At 32.3% G+C, this 20,065-nt stretch overlaps 4 protein-coding genes across 5 annotated transcripts; 2 read left to right on the top strand and 2 right to left on the bottom strand.

The window, feature by feature from the left end:
- Nucleotides 1–517: 517 nt before the first annotated feature.
- On the top strand, nucleotides 518–10,240 carry LOC136779530 (uncharacterized). Its single transcript, XM_066737154.1, has 33 exons — nucleotides 518–635; nucleotides 756–955; nucleotides 1,043–1,204; nucleotides 1,477–1,560; nucleotides 1,644–1,846; nucleotides 1,910–2,122; nucleotides 2,207–2,539; nucleotides 2,617–2,758; nucleotides 2,824–2,941; nucleotides 2,997–3,087; nucleotides 3,158–3,334; nucleotides 3,407–3,507; nucleotides 3,580–3,641; nucleotides 3,728–3,779; nucleotides 3,864–3,931; nucleotides 4,020–4,321; nucleotides 5,065–5,238; nucleotides 5,782–5,858; nucleotides 5,934–6,118; nucleotides 6,199–6,360; nucleotides 6,432–6,515; nucleotides 6,593–6,810; nucleotides 6,877–7,071; nucleotides 7,152–7,943; nucleotides 8,026–8,160; nucleotides 8,215–8,436; nucleotides 8,519–8,695; nucleotides 8,787–8,890; nucleotides 8,973–9,034; nucleotides 9,093–9,144; nucleotides 9,223–9,290; nucleotides 9,366–9,667; nucleotides 9,741–10,240. The coding sequence occupies exons 1-33, from the start codon at nucleotides 613–615 to the stop codon at nucleotides 9,918–9,920; spliced, it is 5,520 nt and encodes a 1,839-aa protein (XP_066593251.1). The 5' UTR covers nucleotides 518–612; the 3' UTR covers nucleotides 9,921–10,240.
- Nucleotides 10,241–10,259: 19 nt separating this feature from the next.
- LOC136779642 (membrane metallo-endopeptidase-like 1) lies at nucleotides 10,260–14,369 on the top strand. 2 transcript variants are annotated; one of them, XM_066737337.1, is made up of 16 exons: nucleotides 10,260–10,436; nucleotides 10,512–10,687; nucleotides 10,775–10,936; nucleotides 11,006–11,089; nucleotides 11,153–11,370; nucleotides 11,438–11,629; nucleotides 11,691–12,350; nucleotides 12,442–12,568; nucleotides 12,656–12,864; nucleotides 12,945–13,121; nucleotides 13,196–13,299; nucleotides 13,391–13,452; nucleotides 13,522–13,573; nucleotides 13,652–13,719; nucleotides 13,798–14,099; nucleotides 14,180–14,369. In XM_066737337.1, the coding sequence occupies exons 1-16, from the start codon at nucleotides 10,417–10,419 to the stop codon at nucleotides 14,357–14,359; spliced, it is 2,793 nt and encodes a 930-aa protein (XP_066593434.1). In that variant the 5' UTR covers nucleotides 10,260–10,416; the 3' UTR covers nucleotides 14,360–14,369. The 2 variants fall into 2 exon arrangements, with proteins under 2 accessions (XP_066593434.1, XP_066593433.1); XM_066737336.1 differs by having other exon boundaries at nucleotides 12,427–12,568.
- Nucleotides 14,370–14,421: 52 nt separating this feature from the next.
- On the bottom strand, nucleotides 14,422–16,180 carry Pym (partner of Y14 and mago). The gene is made up of 3 exons (XM_066737338.1): nucleotides 16,031–16,180; nucleotides 15,607–15,703; nucleotides 14,422–15,539 (listed from the first exon to the last, which is right to left on the bottom strand). The coding sequence occupies exons 1-3, from the start codon at nucleotides 16,059–16,061 to the stop codon at nucleotides 14,945–14,947; spliced, it is 723 nt and encodes a 240-aa protein (XP_066593435.1). The 5' UTR covers nucleotides 16,062–16,180; the 3' UTR covers nucleotides 14,422–14,944.
- A 321-nt stretch (nucleotides 16,181–16,501) lies between these two features.
- LOC136779529 (uncharacterized) lies at nucleotides 16,502–18,445 on the bottom strand. Its single transcript, XM_066737153.1, has 7 exons — nucleotides 18,151–18,445; nucleotides 17,978–18,101; nucleotides 17,785–17,901; nucleotides 17,403–17,640; nucleotides 16,957–17,133; nucleotides 16,725–16,876; nucleotides 16,502–16,639 (listed from the first exon to the last, which is right to left on the bottom strand). Exons 1-7 carry the CDS (start codon nucleotides 18,443–18,445, stop codon nucleotides 16,510–16,512), a joined length of 1,233 nt encoding a protein of 410 aa, XP_066593250.1. The 3' UTR covers nucleotides 16,502–16,509.
- Nucleotides 18,446–20,065: the final 1,620 nt, after the last annotated feature.

Raw genomic sequence — 20,065 nt, 5'->3', positions numbered from 1 at the left:
TCGTTTCCCATCTAATAAATATTTAAGCAAAGTATAGAGAAATAATTGTCCAATAAATTGTTGGTATATAATAATCAAAATAGTATATTTTAGAACAAGAAAGGAAAGCGGACAATTTAATTGCACACAAGTGTGTAATCGTCAAATTATTTCATTATTCATATTTGCTCATCTTTCTGTTCAGCAATAAATAAATTACAACTTTTACTTTGTTTTTATCACGATTACTCAATGTTTAAAATCACTTCTATTTTTAGAAGCATATATAAGATTGTACAATCTACCATATTACGGTTAATTACTAATATCAAACTGATCAATTGACACTGTACGAGTATCACTCGTCCTTCCTTTAAAAAAAATGCTAATCTATGAATTGTATATGCACGCAGCGGAAATAATTTATAATATGGTATCTCTCTTTTTAACGACTATCGTATAAATGCGATCATTGAGGAAGTGCTGATTGATATTGTCAGTACTTCGGATTTATAGTTCTTGTTTGCAAAATTTAATGTTCACATTCATGTATTTACAGCGCGTTGTTCTTATATTAAAGTAGTTTTACTATTACTAAATTATTAAACGTTGTTTTAACTGTAGTCAAACAATATGTATTACTGGATTCTACTGCAGTAAATATTCCTTCATTAATTTATAAGTTTTGATTTATCATTCGTGCAAATTTCATTCAAGTTTTATTTTAATTAATAATACTGTTGTAACAAAACGATAATTATCAATTATTGTTAAAGGTGCTTCTTCTTGGTAATCATAAAAGCAGAAGAAAACATTTCTGGGCATACGCGTAATGTCTTGCCAGATTATTCAACAAATGTGCACTCTCTCTCAAAAAGGCAAGAATTTCAAGAAAAAAACATAGATTCGTGCGAAAATGAAAATCAAGTCAAAGCTGAGTCTCGTGCTTGCAAAAGCAAAGAATGTGAAAGAGTCGGTGCGTCAGTCATAAAATATTCGCAAAGAAATGCTCGATAAAGAATTTAAAATTAACTATTTACTTTACATTTACTTCTTCTTACAGCAAAATTTATAAAATTGAACATGAACGAAACTGCCAATCCTTGTAATGATTTTTACGAATACGCATGTGGAAACTACGCGATAAATAATCCTGTGCCAGCTACCGAAAATCATTGGACAATGTGGAATGTAATTAAAAATAATATTGCTAAACAAATCAAGGGTGAGAGTAATTCAACTGTAAGATATATGTGCATGCATGAATGGAACAATACGCGAATATCTCCATTATCACAATATACATTAAAATTTTGCATGGAATCTTTTTGAAACACATACTATTCGCACTCAAAAAGCTCTTACAATTTCTTTAATAATTCTAATATTCACATCAAAGATGCAAGTTACTTGCATATATCTATATTCTTAGGCGTTTAACTTATGGACTGTGTGGGTATGCATATATATAAGAATAATGATTTACATCGTTTTTAGAAATCTTGGAGATCAAAATAGAGTCATGCGATATTTTACCAGTGAGACTGGCTAAAAAGTGGTATCGATCATGTATGGATCAAGGTAAAATTAAATTAATTCAAAAGTGACCAAATTAATTGATTAAATATAATATTGAATGAAATAATATGAATACTCATTTGCAGAGGCTATCGAAAAAAGGGGTACGACTCCTTTGATCGCAGTTTTAGATGCAATAGGAGGCTGGCCAATCGCTATGGAAACTGATGAATGGAGCGAGAAAAATTACAATTGGACCAAGGTTGACAAATATTATGGTAGACTAGTTGGAAAATTTGCTTTCTTTCATTTACTTACTTCGCCGGTTATAGCGCCACGAGAAATCTACGTAAGTTTCTTCGATTATTAATATGTGAATTGTAACGTCAGTGAGAAAGAAAGTGCTTTTTAGATGTTCAAGCCGGAGCTTCCATTTTCGTCTGAAATTGAACTTGACATAGATCGTGATAAGATATATGACGACAAAGCGTATAAAAAATTGATAGAAAAAGCTGCTGAAATTATAGCAAGGGAAAGGGGTGCAGCTGTATCACCGGAATGTATTACCAAAGACGCCGAAGATATAGTTGAATTTGAAAGATCTTTATATCATGCTTTTACTTCTGTAAGTTCTCTTTTTTATATTGATTATATTATATGGAAACTATTGCATCATTATACAGCCTGACTTTTCTTTGATTTTTAACAGTTTTTGGATGCTGATGACGATGATGATAGTGATGATTATGAGGGTAGTGGGTATTCAAATGAGGATGATAGTGATGCTGATGAGGGTAGTGGGTATTCAAATGAAAATGATAGTGATATATTCTCCGGCTCAGGCGACGATGACTGGGAGGATAAATATTTCGTTGGTGGCTCCAGCAATGTAGCTGGTGCTAAGAGCATGCAGAATTTTCCAAATTTCGAAACAGATGATGAAGACTTTTATCTTTTAATAAAAGGTCGTAGAAATGTTCATTTGCAACGAGAGAAAAAAAGAAAACCACGTTCAATAGAAGCTTTGAAAGAGAAAATGAAGGTAATAACTACCACAATCTGTTTAGAAACAATTTCATAAGTCACTTCGACACATGTTACATTTGATGCACGTTGCAGATTACGCTAAAAGATCTGGCGAAATATTTCGTAGCAGAGAACGATGCTAATTTTAACGATTTCAAGTATACATTTGCGTTTTTTCCTACTTATCTAGATGGATTAACGAGAATTTTAAAGGCTACGCCAAGTAGAACTATAGGTAACGTTTATATATTTAAGGTACACCATATATATGATACATAAGAATACTCGTTAAAATTGCAGTTAACTATATCCATTGGAATTTTGTGAGTGAAATGTTAAAGTATACGACAAGCGAGCTGCGAGCTGCCCATTTTGATGCATGGAAGCATCATGCGGATATCGAGGAAATGCAACCAAGGTTGTATTCTTATTTATACAAAGTTTAATTCAATTTAATAGTATTGCTTTTTCAGATATAAGTTTTGCATAGATAATCATAAAATGGTAGAAGCTACTTCCTTCTTATTTGTAAGAAAGCATTTCCCCGATGAAGCTAAAGAAGTTGTGAGTTGCAAAAGATTATATTTGTTATTGTTTAAGAAAATAGTGCTTCTTTAACTTTGTTCATGTCCAGGCAACCGATATGGTCGGACTCGTTCAAAAGATTCTTGAAGAGAAAATTTCCAATTCGACATTCCTAAATGAAAGGCTAAGGCAACGTACCATAGACAAAATTGAAAATATTAAATCTTTAATAGGTTATCCATCTTGGTACGATAATTCTTCTGCTGTGCAAGAATTTTATAGAGGTGTAGGTATTAAATTTTACTATACGATTCGACAATTTATTATTATTTTTGGTTATTTTATTTTCATTTTATAGCTTCCAGTAAATCTCCAGTTTTTTGAAAATGTAGTTAACTATAAAAAATACGAATCTATGAGAGTAATACAAAGTTTTTCGGAAGAAGCGGACGTAAATTTGTAAGTATCTTCATTTCAGATTGCTTTTGGTATTACAAAGCTCATTGATTATTAACATCAATATGATTTTAGGTGGAACGGCATTTCTGCAATTACTCTGAATGCTTTTTACGCAGTAATGTTCAATTCTATAAGTATGTAAATAAGCTTTTTAAAATATTACTTTAATTATAGTATTAAGAAGAATATGGTGAACACGGCTTATAAATATTAATTTCAGCTATAACAGCTGCAGATTTCCAATCACCATTCTTTGCACTTTCCCAACCAGAGTAAGCATATAGTTAAAAAAGTGTTGCATTTATTGTATTTTTATTTCAAAGCGTAATCGTATATATTTTTGAATGATTAAACAGGGCTATCAACTTCGGTATTATTGGTTACATAATAGGTCATGAAATATCACATGCTTTGGGTCCACATTGTAAATTACCTATTAATATATATATATAAATATTGATATTTTATAATGATTTAAAAGCGCGCTTTGCACTAATTATTTTATTTCACAGTTCATTCCTACGATAAAAATGGTAAGAAAGTAAAATGGGACTTGAAGCAATCCGATATATATGAAGATCGTATGGAATGCTATGTAAAACAATATAATAAATACACGATAAAACTTGGCAATGTGACCAAACAAGTTAACGGTGATTTAACAGTTGAAGAGAATATGGCAGATTCCACGTCAATAAATGTACTTTATAAAGCTTACAAACTTTGGATGTCAAAAAGACAGAAGAAAGACGTGAAATTACCTGGCTTAGAAAATTTGTCAGATGAACAGTTATTCTTCATGTCAACAGCATTTGTTAGTATTCAGTATTCCAACAAAACTGGATACATAGAAATATCTTGAAAATGATAAAATAACATACAAAATAAATAAAATTCTTTTAGAGTACTGTCAAAGAGCTACTATTTCAGAATACTATTTGTTTCACTTCGAAAAATATCTTGATGGACATACAAAGGACACAACGATTATTTTAAATAAAAATTCCTATTTTTTATAGCACATTATTTGTATAGCTATAGTCTCAAAAACTTTCTAAAAACCTCTGGTTGGTTTTGTAGTTAATCCAATCATTTATGCGAGATATTTGGATTTAAAATTGCATATGATTATGGGTTTTACCGAAAGGGTGGGCCTGACACGCACAGCGACTCACCTATATACGTACGCACTTTCAAATCGTGAAATACCACATATTTTATTGGACGAAATGAGAAAATAAAACAGAGTTATAGAAAGCTCTTGACAAATTCTACAAAAAAGTAAAATGAAAAGTAAGTTTCCATTTTAAGAAATCTTCACGATCTTTATATAATCTATAATAATGAGTGCCCTTCAACATCGCACAAATATGATTACGAGATACCTCTTGCAGTATTCCAAAAGTATCTTATTTATTTCTTTCGAAACCTTGTCATTTTCAAGATATCTAAGTGTATTCAGGTATTTAAGAGCATTGTATGTTTGTGTGTGTGTCATTACCATAATTTAAATAAAAGAATAAAAAAGTGAAATACTTTTTGATAATCATGTTTCAGGTATGGTGTGAAAATTTCAAACCGAAGTATTTTGATGATGCAATAAATGATGTGCACAGTCCTAAAAGGATCCGAGTAATCGGTGCTCTTTCGAATTCTAAAGATTTTTCTGAGGCGTTTGAATGTCCAGTTGGAAGTCCTATGAATCCAGAAGAAAAATGTGATGTGTGGCAATAATAAATGACATTTGTGTAATTATTTTTAACCATAAAAAATGTTATCTTTAGAAAAATAAAGAAAGTGTACAATTATTCAGCTTCAATCCACCAATTAATAGATAAAAACTATAGCGTTAAAATCATCTTAGTTTAATAGTGGCTAAACATCTATTCCTCAATCTAATTTATGTCACGTTAAAATGATTACTTATAAATAATTAATTTTTCGGTATGAATATGAAAAAATGAATATCATAATAAACTACCAAAAAATATACAAATCTTCAATAATTTAATATTATGAATTGCAATAGATACTTTCGAATCACGTAAACTCTATTACAGAAGTTTTTAAATTAATTTGATAAATATATCATAAAATATCAATGGCTGATGATAATTAATGCTGGCGAAAAATCATTACTGAAGAATGCAGAGATTATTTTCTCATATCACACAATTATAAATATCGCATAATTATGCAACAATATTTATCAATTGAGGCACTTCCTACTTCCATAAGCATATAACCTTTTACTAGTCTATTTAAATATAATAGTCCGACGAAAACTTTGCTCAAGTCATTTCTGCAATTATAATTCATTTTTTCGTGAAAATGTTTCGCTGGTTTCTAATGTAATTAGCATTTGATGAAGTAAACTACTAATTAGAACATCATTTGCCTATCTACTGAAATTATTATTATTCTAGATTTTGTTTAGGGACCAGAGTGTCAGGACGAACGTTGTTAGATTCATTAAAAGATGATACAATTTTCGTTGACTCCAATCTTTCAGATTTCCCATTGTATAAGCTGCATGTTCCGAATAATGTAGAAGATGATAAAAGAGCACAATCAAGTGTAATATGTCAGACAGAGAAATGTGAAAAAATGGGCAAGTTATTCAAACGCATACAAAAAGTAAGAATCATCTTGTATAAGGATTAGAAAACAAATTTATCTTTTGATACACAGGCAAATTTCTTCTTGGTAATATGAACAGAAGCATCAATCCGTGCGACGATTTCTATGAATATGCTTGCGGAAACTGGAACAGCGGTAATCCAATACCTTTCTGGACAGACAGATGGAATTTAGTCAACTTTGTGCCAGAAAATGTTCGTTTGAGGACTCGAGGTACTTATTATCATTCTTATACGGTACCAAATATAACTGTGTATAGATTGTCATTAAATTGTGTTTATCAGAAATTCTGGATGCTAAAGAAGAACCTAAAGATATTCTGCCTGTAAAGTTGGCTAAAAAATGGTACAGAGCTTGTATGAACGAGGGTACGACATTAATTCATAATTTTTTTTATTTAGAATTGCACACACACATTCAATTAATTTCTAATTTGTTAGTGCAGAGTCGATAAAAGATAAAGGATTATCTTCAATCGTTTCAATTGTGTCGACAATTGGTGGATGGCCTCTAGCTAACAAAGACGGTAAAACGGATTTGCTTGATAAATCTTTCAAAGAAGTGGACAAATATTATACTAACATCATAGGCGTCTCGACTTTTATTGACTATAGAGTTATAGCGAAATATTGGGATGACAAATATAATAAATCATACATCCGGGTAATATTTGTTAATTTTTTTTTTAAAGTGAAAGAACATTCATAATCTAACCGATTCATATTACAGATTGGTGTTCCAAGGCTTCCGTTCGAAGCCTTGATGGGAAAGAATCGTGGAGTGCATTCTAAAAATAATAGCTATAAACAGCTTATTATAAAAATTGCCAAAAGAATTGCTAAGAAAACAGCCACTAGCCTCTCTCCAACGAAACTATCCAAAGATGTTGACGATTTGATCAATTTTGAAGAAGAACTATATAAGGTGGTTAAGTTTTATTAGCTAAATTATTAACAGATAAGAAACGCAGCGATAAAATCATGACAAAATAATTTCCTTCTTAGATTCAAAGTATTCAGGACGCAAAAGCGGAGGAAAACAGTCTAAGCATACATCGTGAAGGATATAGTTTTTATAAGGATAAAGATATAGACCATGACAGGATGTGTAATGAGGGAGATACAAAAGAAGTGAAGAGTGTCCACGAAGATTGTATTGTTGCGAATAAAATCAGCTTTAATGAGGCAGTAAAGAAACTCGACCAAAGTAAACACAAACGGAAAAAAGATATTATTAAGAAAATAGATAAGAAGAATAAATTCAATGCAAAATTAAATAGGAAATCGAAAGACCATAGAAGCAGCAGCCACCAGAATTTCTTAGGGAAAGCGGAAAGATTATTATCTCGATTGAACAGAAGATCAAAGCGTCGTGATCATAATAAAAGGAATAGTCAACAGGTTGATAATTTTAAACGACAGCAAAGAGATATTGTTGTTAATGACAAGGTATTTGAACGTGCGAATGAAGGTATTGATGAACGACTGGATCCAATTTCTTTACGATTAAAACTTCATCATAACAAGAAAAATAAAATTATACAGACTAAAACAAATAAGAAACATAAGCTAAATAATGCAACTGAAAATGATGATGCGGCTGAGAGTAACAGTAATTTAAAGGATAATCACAAAAAAGATAATAATGCCAAAAATGAGGATTATGAGGAGCAAGATGAAAGTGTTAATTGTGTTGATAGCAATGATGACTATGATTGTAGCAATTCTGAAAATGATAGTGGTGAAGAATTGGAAGTGGATGAGTTGGATTTTGAAAAACTTTCAAGTGAATTGACGGTACGTCTGTTAGTAGATATGCAACAAATTAAAGAGTGTTCATTTAATAAATTTCACATGTTTATTCGATTATTTTTTGTAGGCGCTCTTTAAAGAATGCTATGAAGATTTGTTAAACGAAATTGATGTTAACCAAGATGATGTTTACGTAGAATCAAACATGAATGAAAATCAACTTTTTGAGTATATCAATCTTCTTGAGAAAACACCTAATGAAGTAATCGGTAATTAATATAACACAGCGCCGGTTTATTTGTTGCAATATTAATAGAACAATGAAATTAATATTCGCATTTCAGTCAATTATATTCATTGGAATTTTATAAGCAGAGCGTTTCTCCTAACTTACGATATGGCTTGTTCAATTTTGAATTGTGCCCCTAATTATAAAACAATAGCGAGATGGAAATATTGTATTGAAGATGTAAAAATGAGTGAAGTTATCTCCTACGAATATGTAAGAAAATACTTCCGTAAAGAAGATTCAGAAGTAGTAAGTTTTGGTATAATTTTCTTATGGTAAATTGATAAATAATCAGTAATAATTAATAGTTAATAGTTTTGATTTACTTAAGGTCAACAATATGATCGAGGTAATGAAAACAGCTACTAAAATAGAAATTGAAAAATCTAATTGGATGAATGAGGATATGAAGAAGGATGTCAAAGAAAAGATAGACAAAATGAAGAAATACATTGGTTATCCCAAATGGATAGATAATAATACCGCTGTTGAAAATTATTACAGAGGGGTATGACTACCACTTTTGTATTTTAGATGATTAATTACCTTTACTAATTCTGCGAAAATCTTTATAACATTTCTTTAATTTTTTAATTTAGTTAAAAATTGTTTATAAAAATTTTGATTACTCCTTATCATATGAGAGATTTAAAACTTTGCGAGAATTGAGAAAGCTATCGCAAGAAATGGATGCAGGATATCCGTAAGTGAAACCAACATTAATTATTGTTAAAATATTTTTTAAGTTTTTGATCAATAATAATGTAATCAAAATATTTTAATAGGTGGAACCACCTCAAGCCTACTGCAGTAAATGCTTACTTTTTACCTTGGGATAATGCTCTTGGTAAGTAAAAATTTGATTAAAAATAAGCTAAAATAATAAAACGATTGTTTGATTTTAGCTGTTCCAGCTGCAGACTTCCAATTCCCATACTTCTCCACTTTATATCCTGAGTAATTAACTTTTACCTATAAAATTAACATAATGATCTTAATCATCTCGTTAAAAATATGTTTATTTGTTCTTTGCAGTGCCGTTAATTTTGGTTTCCTAGGCTACTTAATTAGTCATGAAATATCTCATGGCTTTGATTACACAGGTAATACCTTTTAAAATCATGAACAGCTTTAACATTAAAGAAATGCCATAGGACATAATATAATGAAATTTTTAGGTCGTAAAAGGGATAAAAATGGTAAAAAGTTCGAATGGGATGAACAGATGGATAAGGAATATATGTCAAGGGCGGAATGCTTCCATCAGCAATACAGTTCATTTTCTTTAGAAACTGATAATGGTACGGTACAAGTAGATGGTAACAAAACTTTGGACGAGAATATTGCTGATTGCGCAGGAATATATAACCTGTACAAAGCCTTCAAGCTTTGGAGAATGAATAAAGGAACGCCAGATGCCAAGCTTCCTGGATTAGAAGAATATACCGAAGATCAAATGTTCTTCCATTCTGCAGCAGCTGTTTGTTTTTCATTTCTTTTGTCTTAAAAGTTTTTATCTAGTTTCTCAATTTTTAATTGTATTTCTATTTTAGGCTTGGTGCGATATTATCAGACCATCCAAGTTGGTAGATACAATGAATATTGATGTCCATACTATTGGACGTTTTAGAGTTTTAGGCGGATTATCAAATTCTGAAGATTTTTCTAAAGCATTCTCATGTCCAGTTGGAAGTAAAATGAATCCGGAGAAGAAGTGTAATATTTGGAAGTGAATTATAATTTTGCCTTCATTATAAACATGATTGAAGTGAAAACTTTTCTATATCTCGTCGAAACTTAAATGGTTAACATTTATGCCCAGGGTGTGAATGATTTATATTTACTGCAATTTCCATTATTTTCTTTGGTAAACAATTATAACAACCTAATATATTGTTATATTTTACGTAGTGTCTGAACTATAATTTAAATCACGTGTAAGAATGTATAATACAAAAATAGTACCAGTGAAATATTATATCTAATTTTAATAAAAATGATAGTATTATCACTAGGTACTGATGGTCCGGAAACGGAAGTTAATCAATGGAGGATGTGTGGCTGATTTTCTCGTATCTCAATTGTAATTATCATATAATTCCTTGACAATAGTTAATCATCCAAGCCATTTCCTCTTTTTCATGAGCCTATACTCTCTCACCAATGAATTTTAATTTAAGTTTACTCTGAACTCTACTCAAGTAAAAATTTGTGTAGCTGTCTAGAAAAATGTTTCGCTGGCTTTTAATGTAATTATTGTATATTTTAGTAAACCAATAATAGAACCTTATGTGATTTACTGATAGCATTATTTTTCCTTAAAGATTTTGCTTAGGAACCATGGTGTTGGGGCGAGCATTTCCAGACTCTTTGACAGGTTATAACAATTGGTCTGGCTTATTCGATTTTTCTTGGTTTAAATTTCATCTCCCGAAAACAAGTGAAGAGAGGAAGTCGGAGCTAGCTGTAGTCTGCGAAACAGTAGAATGTAAAGAATTAGGCAAGTACTAATATAAATAATTTCAATAAAAAACAATTACTTTGTTAAAACACTGTGTCTGTGAAGAAAATTGAATTTACATTGCAGGAAAATTTATTCTATCAAATATGAATAGAAGTGTTAATCCGTGCGATGATTTTTACGAATACGCTTGTGGTAATTGGGTAAACAGTAATCCAATTCCTCCTTGGGCAATTGCCTGGGATTTATGGTCTATTCCTCAAGAAAACACTCGGTTTAAAATTCGAGGTAATTTTTTGTGCTTTCCAAAAATAACTAAAATTACATAGTCTTTTATAAAACAGCTGTACTTTTCAGATATTCTGTTAACGAAAACTAAGCCTAATGATATCCAGCCTTTAAAATTAGTTAAGAGATGGTACAAAGCTTGTATGGACGAAGGTAAAAAACGATTAATTATATTTTTTTAAGAATTATGTTTTTTACGTCATTTTGGTACTGCAGTGACCTTGAATGCTAGAGGGGTAGCTCCAATCGAATTAATTGTGTCAGAAATTGGTGGCTGGCCAATGGCCATGGAATCTGGCAAATGGAATTCGTTTAATTACACTTGGGTTAATGTGGAAAAGTATTATGCAAAAATGATAGGCCTAACGAGTTTTACTAGCTACCGACTTATTCCAAGTGGGATAACTGAAAAGTTTAATAAAACGACCTTAATGGTAAGGAATAAATTTTTTATTCCAACTAAAAAGAAAATATTCTAATTCTAAATCATTATTATTATAGATTGGGGACCCAGTCTTACCGTTAAAGGATTCTTTACCTGACCGTAAAATGTTGTATTTATCCGATCATTACAAACTATTTATTATGAAGGCTGCCAATAAAATTGCAAAAGAAAAAGCAATTGTTCTCGATCAGAAAAAGCTAGCCAAGGATGTTGATGATTTGATAAATTTTGAAAAAGAACTATATAAGGTTGTTAATTATTATTTCCTAAAGTCACATGGAAATTATAAATAATTTATTTCCATTTTAGATTCAAACTATTGAGAATACAGAGCCAAAGGAGAACCGTAAAAAAATGTTTAGCGCAGATGATAATTCTGATAAAAATAAGGATGAAAAAAGAATTCTCAAAAGTGAAGTAAAAAAGAATCGTAGTAAAGCTAATCATAAAAAGGAAAAAGACATTACTGCAGTGACACGTAATAAACGTAAAATTAAACATAGAACCAACACTGCGAATACAAATAGAGTAAGAAAACCAATGAGAGACGTCGAAAAAATTTCACAAAATCACCCAAATTCCTTGAGAAAAAAGAGAAAGCGTGAAATCTCTAGGATTTTTGATAAAACAAAAAATTCAAAGAATATATTAACATCTAAAAATATTTTTAGTGCGATACATAGACGACGTAGAACACCTGGTCAGCCTCTGCAATGGAATGATTTAAAATCTCAAGATTTCGAACAACAATTAGAGGAAATAACATTGAGATTTGGTCAAAATAATAAACAAGGGATGGATAATCAGGCTAAGAAAATTGAGTCTCCTGAATTATTGATGATATGGATGAATTCAAGTGAGAATAAAAGTGATACGAATGATAGTTATGAAAATGATAGCAGTGATGGCACCAGTATTCCTTGCAACCAATTAGATTACCCTGAGAATGAAGATTTATCAAGCATACAAGTTAATATTTTCATTAACACAGACATTTTATGTTTAAGAAATAATTAATTTATCTATACTCATTATCTCTTTATAGGACGTATTCCAACAGATCGCGGAAGAGATGTTCAATGAAATTGATTTTGACCTAACAGATATTCCAGGTGCAATAATTATGTCGGAGATAAAATTTGATAAATACATAAGACTTATACAGAAAACGCCTAAGGAAATAATTGGTAAAGTTTAAAATATAATGATTATTAAACTCTTTGAAATCTTTAAAGAATTCTTCAAAAAGTATAAATTTATTTTCTACGTTTTAGTGAATTATATTCAGTGGAACTTTATAAGCGGTTTGTTGCGATATACTTCCGATGACATGAGAAATATGCAGTTTCAAATTTGGAAACACTTTTATGGATTTTCGGAGAAAGCGCCTAGATGGAAAAGTTGTATTGATGATGTAGAATTGATTGAAGCAATTACTTTCGAGTATCTAAAGAAGTATTACGATAAAAGCTCGGGGAAAGTTGTAAGAGATGAATACTTTGTATTATCATTAATTAATTTATAAATTATATCTATGTAGATATAAATTTTACTCTATTCAAGGCTACCGATATGATCAATGTAATGAAAACTGCTATTAAATTCGAGATTGAAACATCCACTTGGATGAATGATGATATGAAGAAAATGGCAAGAGAAAAAGTAGACAAAATGAAGGAAAACATTGGTTATCCTGACTGGTACGATCATGGTTCTATCATTGAAAGTGAATACGAAGGAGTATGATCTTTATTACTAATTTAAATATTTCATACTTAATTAGCAATGTCTTTATCTAATTTTTTATCCATTAGTTAAATCTTGGTTCTCAACATTTTGAAAATGCATTGGCTTATAAAAAGTATGCATTCTTTGAATCTTTGAGAAGCATGTTGAACGGAGAATTTAAGTTGGAACCGTAAGTGATACCATAAAAAGTAAATACAAATAAACAGAATTTATTAATAGTGTATTAATATTTTGAAAATGTTTCTTATAATTCATATTAGTTGGCTTTTGAGCAAACCTACTGAAATTAATGCTGCCTATATTCCCATATTTAATACCCTGAGTAAGTACTATTAATTATTACGAGAGACGAAAAAACAGCTAATTTTTTAATTATCAAAATTTATTTTAGATGTAAATGCTGCAGACTTCCAAAGTCCTATATTTTCTACTTCGCATCCAGAGTAAGTCAACATTTTTACAAATATTTTAATTTAATATATAAGTCTTTAATTGCTTTATTATTTCTATGCATTTTTCAGTGCTGTTAATTTTGGCATCATAGGTTACTTATTCAGTCATGAGATATCTCATGGTTTCGATCCTACTGGTAAGACCAGTTAAAATTCTTCAAGAAATATATTATTTGACTAAAGTATAGTAGGCCTTACAAGAATGTAATTTTTAGGTCGTCGTTACGATGGAAATGGCCAAAGTTTTGAATGGGATAAAAGTATGGATAAAGAGTATATGAAGAGAGTAGAGTGCTTTGTTAAGCAATATAGCTCTTATTCTTTGAAAGCTGGAAATGTTACGGTTAAGGCAAACGGTAACAAAACCTTAGGTGAAAATGTTGCTGATAATACAGGAATCCATAGCCTTTATAAAGCCTTCAAGATCTGGAAAAAAGATAAAAAAACGCCAGATCATAAGCTTCCAGGATTAGAAGATCTTACCGAAGATCAACTGTTCTTTCTCTCCACAGCAACAGTTCGTATATATTTCGATATTTTTTATTTTATTTTATTCTTTACTTAATTTCTTTTTCGTTAAATGAATTTATATTTTAGGCCTGGTGCGAGAGTGTCAGACCAGCTGAAGTGATCAATCAATTAGAGTCTGATGTTCATAGTACTGGACGTATTAGAGTTTTAGGTGGATTATCAAACTCTGAAGAATTCTCTAAGGCCTTTTCGTGCCCAATTGGAAGCAAAATGAATCCGGAGGAAAAATGTAACATTTGGAAATAAATTAACAAATACTCGCATCTTAAAAATAAACAACAGAATTTATCCATAGAAGAAATTGTAAAATTGTTTTTTAAGTAACACTTCTCATTACCTGTCCAGAAAATGTTTAGGTTTTTGAGTATATGAAATTATGCTACAATTTCATGTGCACATAACTATAATTACTAGACTATGCAGACATAAATTATTACAAAAAATTATTACATTGAAATATACGCATGAAAGAATGAAAAAACAATGACGAAAATGCAATATTCTAATGTTCTGTGAAATAAAATTAAAATCATTTGTTAAAAACAAAATGCGCATTTATTAAAATCTCACTATTTAGCTTTTCATACGATTGTGTATGAATGTTAATAATAATTGCTTTTATCCAAGTATAAATGCAAACTTTATATCCTTCAGGTATCCTATACATACACAAAAGAAGTTGATTACAATAGTGTGTCATTTGAAATATAAATCTTTCTAAATAATGAAATCAAAGAGGTAAGACTTTTTTCTCTAATAAAACTCTCCAAATCAATTGCCATGAAAAAGTACAATGAAACTTGTACTATATAAGTATAAAACAGATTGCATCTATTGACTCTGTTCGAGTCTTTTAATCTCCTTAGTAATTTCAGATTTCCTCGCAATTTTGTCAAGTATGTCTTTTTCAGGATTTTTCAAAACATTAGTTTTTATTTTTTCTTCAAGAGTTTCAATTTCTCTTAACTTTTTTCTTAGTTGTTTTAGCCTTTTTTGTGGATCAGATGTAGAAGTATCAGCTTGTGACGTTACTTTTGGCTTATTAATGTTAACTGATGACGGCGTACTGCTTTGTTTACTGCTATTTTGTACCTTATCACTAGACTTTTGTGATAAATTTTGTACTGGTTTTACAGGCTCTTTTTCAGACTTCTTATTTACTTTAACAAAGGTAAAATCAGGTTCAGATATCGAAGTTCTCGCAACAGCTTCTGTAACAGTTGCAACTCCAGCCTTATTTTTATTTTTCTTCTTTTTCTTTTTACCCTCGGATTTAGGTTGGCCTCCTCCACTAGCAGCAGCAGCTACAGCTGCTTTAGCCCTCAGCATTGCTTCGTGTTTTGCTTTATGTTCTGCTATATATTCAGGAGTTGCTCCAACTGGGTATTGTGGCTTATTCTTTATTTGCTTTCCTTTACTCTCATATCTGGAATTAATATATTTTGTAAGTAATGTCTTAACTTTAAAAATCACAATAAAATTTGTATTTTTACAGCGGAACTTCTTCTTGAGGTACGTATCCATCTTTTACACGCCTTGGTTTTCTCCAAGTGCCATCAGGACGTTGACTAGCTGGGATAAATGTACCACCTGTAAGTTTATACAGTTCTTAAGTAATAATTCATTTGGTATTAACTTGTTAAGTGTTTACACTATTTATTTTGTCTCTTTAGGTGAGTATCATAGTTGTTTATCTTTTGTTTACATTTATAGAAAAATGCTTTAAGTACCAAAGACTCAGAAAAATATGATAACATACAGATGTAATACAATTTGGTAATGCTTTATGAAAACTATACTCGACAGAAGGGGTAAATAAATAGCACAGAATATGAATGTTTTACAGTTTTCAGGTTATCTAAAAACACTTATAGAGATGTAGAGGTTAGCTTATCATTGATGAAAGAAAAATCATACCTTGCTCATCCTTGACATACGATGACGCCATTTTAATATGATAAAACTAAGTAAATATAATATTTTTGTTATATATCCGAATATTTTTAATTATATCCGCGTGCCATTGTATACTCAATCATATGAAGCTAACAGTGAACATATGCATCATGTAGCTTCACACATACTGACAGTACTGACACTCACACAATCATGAAAAGGGCTTATCTAGGGACATGGAATATTTTTGCATTGGTATATATACTTTTCGGAAATTCCCTAAACTTTTTAAACTTTACTTTCTACTGCAAAAACTTTTAATCTTATTTTAATAATTGTACAAGCAAAAATAATCATCAATTATACACATATAACATTTTTAATGAAATTTATTAAAAATTCGTTGAAAAATGAAAAACTTAAAATTCAATTACGCATAAATCACTGAAAGCGATACTCGCTTTTAACAACTACAATTTATTGCTATATTTACATTAATTCTAATTCGATAAAAAATTGCAGGTAAAGATATTGCAGCTTCTCCCACTGGATCCGACACTCATCGCAATTCCTATCAACTTTTTCAATCTATTGCTAACTGCATCTGTAGTTAAAATGTTGTCCCTTATTCTATAAAAGAATCAAAAAAACAATAAATTATATATTATTTCGTTTAAGAAATCCATCAAATAACAGGTAATTAAATATATCATACAAATCCGTAAGTCGATTCTCCAAATATTCATCTTTGTCTTTTTCAGAAACTTTGGTCAGATCGGCAATATAAGCTTTCTGTATTTCACAAGTTAGTCTTGCCACGCATCCTGGAGAAATTGGTCCCAAACTTCCGGTACCATGATTATAAACCTTTCGAGATAGATTATCGAGAAATAATACAAATGATCATTTGCAGATTATATATACCGTTGGAAGGGCAAAATGCATACCTTGGAAACATTGTTGGTTAGAATTTTAAGAATGCGATCCATTTCGAAATCCTCATCGGGAACCGATCTTTTTCTCCGTCCAGAGATGATACCAATGGGCAGAAGGACCGGATTCGTTGCAAGGGCTGCAGCTGCACCGATCAATGCCACACCAGCCAAAGCCTTCAACGCTATGGCCTTCGGTAAAATTTAATTATTCTTTCTAACACGAAGTACCATATTTAACTCAGTCGCATATATATTTTATTTCCTCTACAGCAGTCTACATAATACATGCATTGTGGATATGTAACGCGCAGGTGAGCACAGATTAATATATAATGATCGATATAAAGCATTGTCAGCGGCCACAGAAATTCGTCATGCATTATCTGCTTGATGAAGCCGTGATTGATTAGGACGAGGTGTTACATGAATATTAATATAAGATTGTAAGTGAGAAATACTTTTTGCGCGTGGATGTTTCCGGGTTGATGGGGCCCGTTCTCAGGGCCGTAATCACCGGGTGACGGAAACTCGTCTCCGTCGTCAAGAGTACCGGAAATGCCGTGTCCAGCACCTCCATAAGGTGGTTTCTGAGGCCCGTATCCTCCCCCATAACCGCCCCCGTAACCACCTCCATAACCACCGAAACCTCCTGGTCTGACAGCACCCTCGTTTCCATAATTCGGCCTTGGGTTGTATCTAAAATTCAAATGCCAGCCGTGCCAGGCTCATGCAAATTTTTTCCAACGCTATATATATATATACTTTCTAGACCAGAGGAAAATTCTGGTCCCCTGTGTTATGGCTAAATCTTATTTGCATCGTAAACTCTCCCTTTCTTACCTATCTCCAGCTTGATGGCTCGTTCCGTAATTGCCACTGCCGTAACTTCCGGTACCGGGCCTATTTCCATTTCCGGAACTTCCAGAAATCGGTCTGTTAGAAGTTTGCCAGCCGTATCTAAAAATCGGAAGGAACAATTTTGCAATGGAAAATGTGATTCGAGTAAAACGGTGAAAATTCAAACCGTTTTTACCTGTCTATAGGACGATCGTTGAAGCTACTTGGATAACGTCCAGACTCCCCCGGGATCCTGTTGTATCCTGGATCGGGACGAATGGAAGAACTCGACTCGTATCTGTTGCTACAGCAGTTGGAGCCTGTGGTTAGAGGGAATTTTATGAAGATTCGTTCGGAATAACTCTATACAGGATTCCTTTCGGCAAACTTCGTACTTAACTTTGGGATCGGGATTGGACGAGGCGTGAAGAGCAGTCCTGGCGCTTTTTTTCGTGTCGATCGTTTCGTCCAAATCTTCCTTCACTTTTATTATGTGAATTGGTTTCGTCGAGTTTCTGCCTCGGATGATGCCGGGCAGGAATTTGTCACCCCCATCGAAACTTTCCGAGTTCTCGGGATGTCCCGTGGTAAAATCCTCCTCGGCCAACACTAGAAATACGCTCCGGGCCACCAGCAAAACTATCAAGAGGCACTTTTGCGTCATTTTCAACAATTAATCGAGATCTTTGCTCATCGAACGCACAGCTTCACTGCATTTCCACCTGGAAGCCAGATAAACAATTGTTTTCTTATTTACAAACTTTTCTCATTAGCTCTCATCTCTTTAAAACTCGATTATGAACCTTTTGGTACAATCTGGGCTAGTCGCGGTACAAGAGTGACTCTCTAATTTGCAGAGTTTCACCTTTTTATGCGACGGTCACGCATGGAGTATCGTCACATATTCGCCCTTCAGGGATGGACGCGCTTCTTTCTACTCGAGGAACGTGCAATTCGTGAGATTTTTCATTTTCTTTGAAACGCTTTTGAAGCTTTTTATCCTTAGCTGCGACGAACGTCGTATTTAATTGTAATACTAAATATATTTAAAATTCTCCCAGTTTTACTCCAATTTCCGTACGATAAATTCTTTTAGTCCGAATGATTTACGATTGAACGAGTCACTTATATTTCATATTATTGCTTTTTTACGATAGATTTTAGACTGGCTTGAATAAAATTTATCGAGTGAATTTTATTGGCTGCGTCCCTGAATTCATAGAGTGTGACACCATAAGTGTCTTGGAGTGAAAATAAAAGTTAGGAGTGTGTCAACAACTATCCCATAGTCACGCCAACGTAACGCCGAGTGCCATCAATTAAGCGCTCGTCATTAGCATCGTTACTCGTTTGCGAAATTTAACAAGAGACACATGGGATTACGAGACACCCCGTAGTCGTGCCAGAGAATTACCAAGCGTTTTTAATGTAACTTAAGAAAATAATACAATTCGATCTTTTCTTACCGGATTAATTACATTTTTATAGTATTTATACATGGTGCAATAGAGGAAGAACTATTTACTTTTTTTAATTGACAGATCGAGGTTCGGTCACTTTCCCCGGTAATTAAACACTAATTGGCGTCTAATCCGGAAGTCAAGCCGAGGTTTTCTTCGGATTTCCTAGCTTTCTCATCAAACGTGCACCGACACGTGCGCACTTTGCATCAATTTACCACAAAAGACAAGTAGGAAAAATTCTTCCTTCTGTGCCACAGCAACATATTCTCTCTCCCCAGCCGCGGTGTCTCTCGAGAATAAAACCTTCAACTTGTTTCGCGTAACGCACCAAATTTTTCCGCAAGTTTCTTCTTTGCTTTACAATGTACTCAGCAATATTATCTACTCACCTCGCTACTGAAAAATAAAGAATCGACGTAGTAAGAAATTTAAAAGAAAATCTTGAAATAAATTTTCAAATTGAAATAGAAGCGTTTGTTTAAAGGTGAATTAAATTCAATCGAGCTCACTCGAAGAGAAATGAGTGAATGTTGGATTTAATTCGATTAAATTTTTCAAGAGAAAAGAGAGTTGATGGCAGAGGAAAATCCGGATCCTTGATAATTTTGTCCATTAAACAGATAGCCTACGTACATTACGAAACGCGGCCGGGACAATTTGTTCCGGCTGTGTGCTTGCGCGACACGCACAAAATTACACGCAGCTCCGGTGTGACTTGCGTGTCACGGCGTGCAGCTTGGAAAATTCGTCTATTCCAAGCGGGACAACTAATTCCCCGAATATATCCTATCCCCCAGGACCCGAACAAAGAAACTCCCGAA

Source organism: Prorops nasuta, unplaced genomic scaffold (assembly GCF_024137725.1).
Source record: "Prorops nasuta isolate Cenicafe-Biocafe unplaced genomic scaffold, Cenicafe_Pnas_1.2 PNAS00017, whole genome shotgun sequence".
Taxonomy (NCBI): domain Eukaryota; kingdom Metazoa; phylum Arthropoda; class Insecta; order Hymenoptera; family Bethylidae; genus Prorops; species Prorops nasuta.
This window is presented reverse-complemented; position numbering and strand designations above follow the sequence as displayed.

Coding starts and splice junctions, on each gene's coding strand:
- LOC136779530 (XM_066737154.1), top strand. CDS start 613: ATGTATTACTGGATTCTACTGCA. Junction 3,088..3,157: donor CCGATGAAGCTAAAGAAGTT/GTGAGTTGCAAA, acceptor GTTCATGTCCAG/GCAACCGATATGGTCGGACT. Junction 3,780..3,863: donor TTTGCACTTTCCCAACCAGA/GTAAGCATATAG, acceptor ATGATTAAACAG/GGCTATCAACTTCGGTATTA.
- LOC136779642 (XM_066737336.1), top strand. CDS start 10,417: ATGTTTCGCTGGCTTTTAAT. Junction 11,371..11,437: donor TTAATAAAACGACCTTAATG/GTAAGGAATAAA, acceptor TTATTATTATAG/ATTGGGGACCCAGTCTTACC. Junction 14,100..14,179: donor TCTTTCTCTCCACAGCAACA/GTTCGTATATAT, acceptor TTTATATTTTAG/GCCTGGTGCGAGAGTGTCAG.
- Pym (XM_066737338.1), bottom strand. CDS start 16,061: ATGGCGTCATCGTATGTCAAGGATGAGCAAG. Junction 15,704..16,030: donor GTATGTCAAGGATGAGCAAG/GTATGATTTTTC, acceptor ATAAACTTACAG/GTGGTACATTTATCCCAGCT. Junction 15,540..15,606: donor CCTCAAGAAGAAGTTCCGCT/GTAAAAATACAA, acceptor TATTAATTCCAG/ATATGAGAGTAAAGGAAAGC.
- LOC136779529 (XM_066737153.1), bottom strand. CDS start 18,445: ATGACGCAAAAGTGCCTCTTGATAGTTTTGCTGGTGGCCCGGAGCGTA. Junction 18,102..18,150: donor AGTTTGCCGAAAGGAATCCT/GTATAGAGTTAT, acceptor CTCTAACCACAG/GCTCCAACTGCTGTAGCAAC. Junction 16,877..16,956: donor TAACCAACAATGTTTCCAAG/GTATGCATTTTG, acceptor CTATCTCGAAAG/GTTTATAATCATGGTACCGG.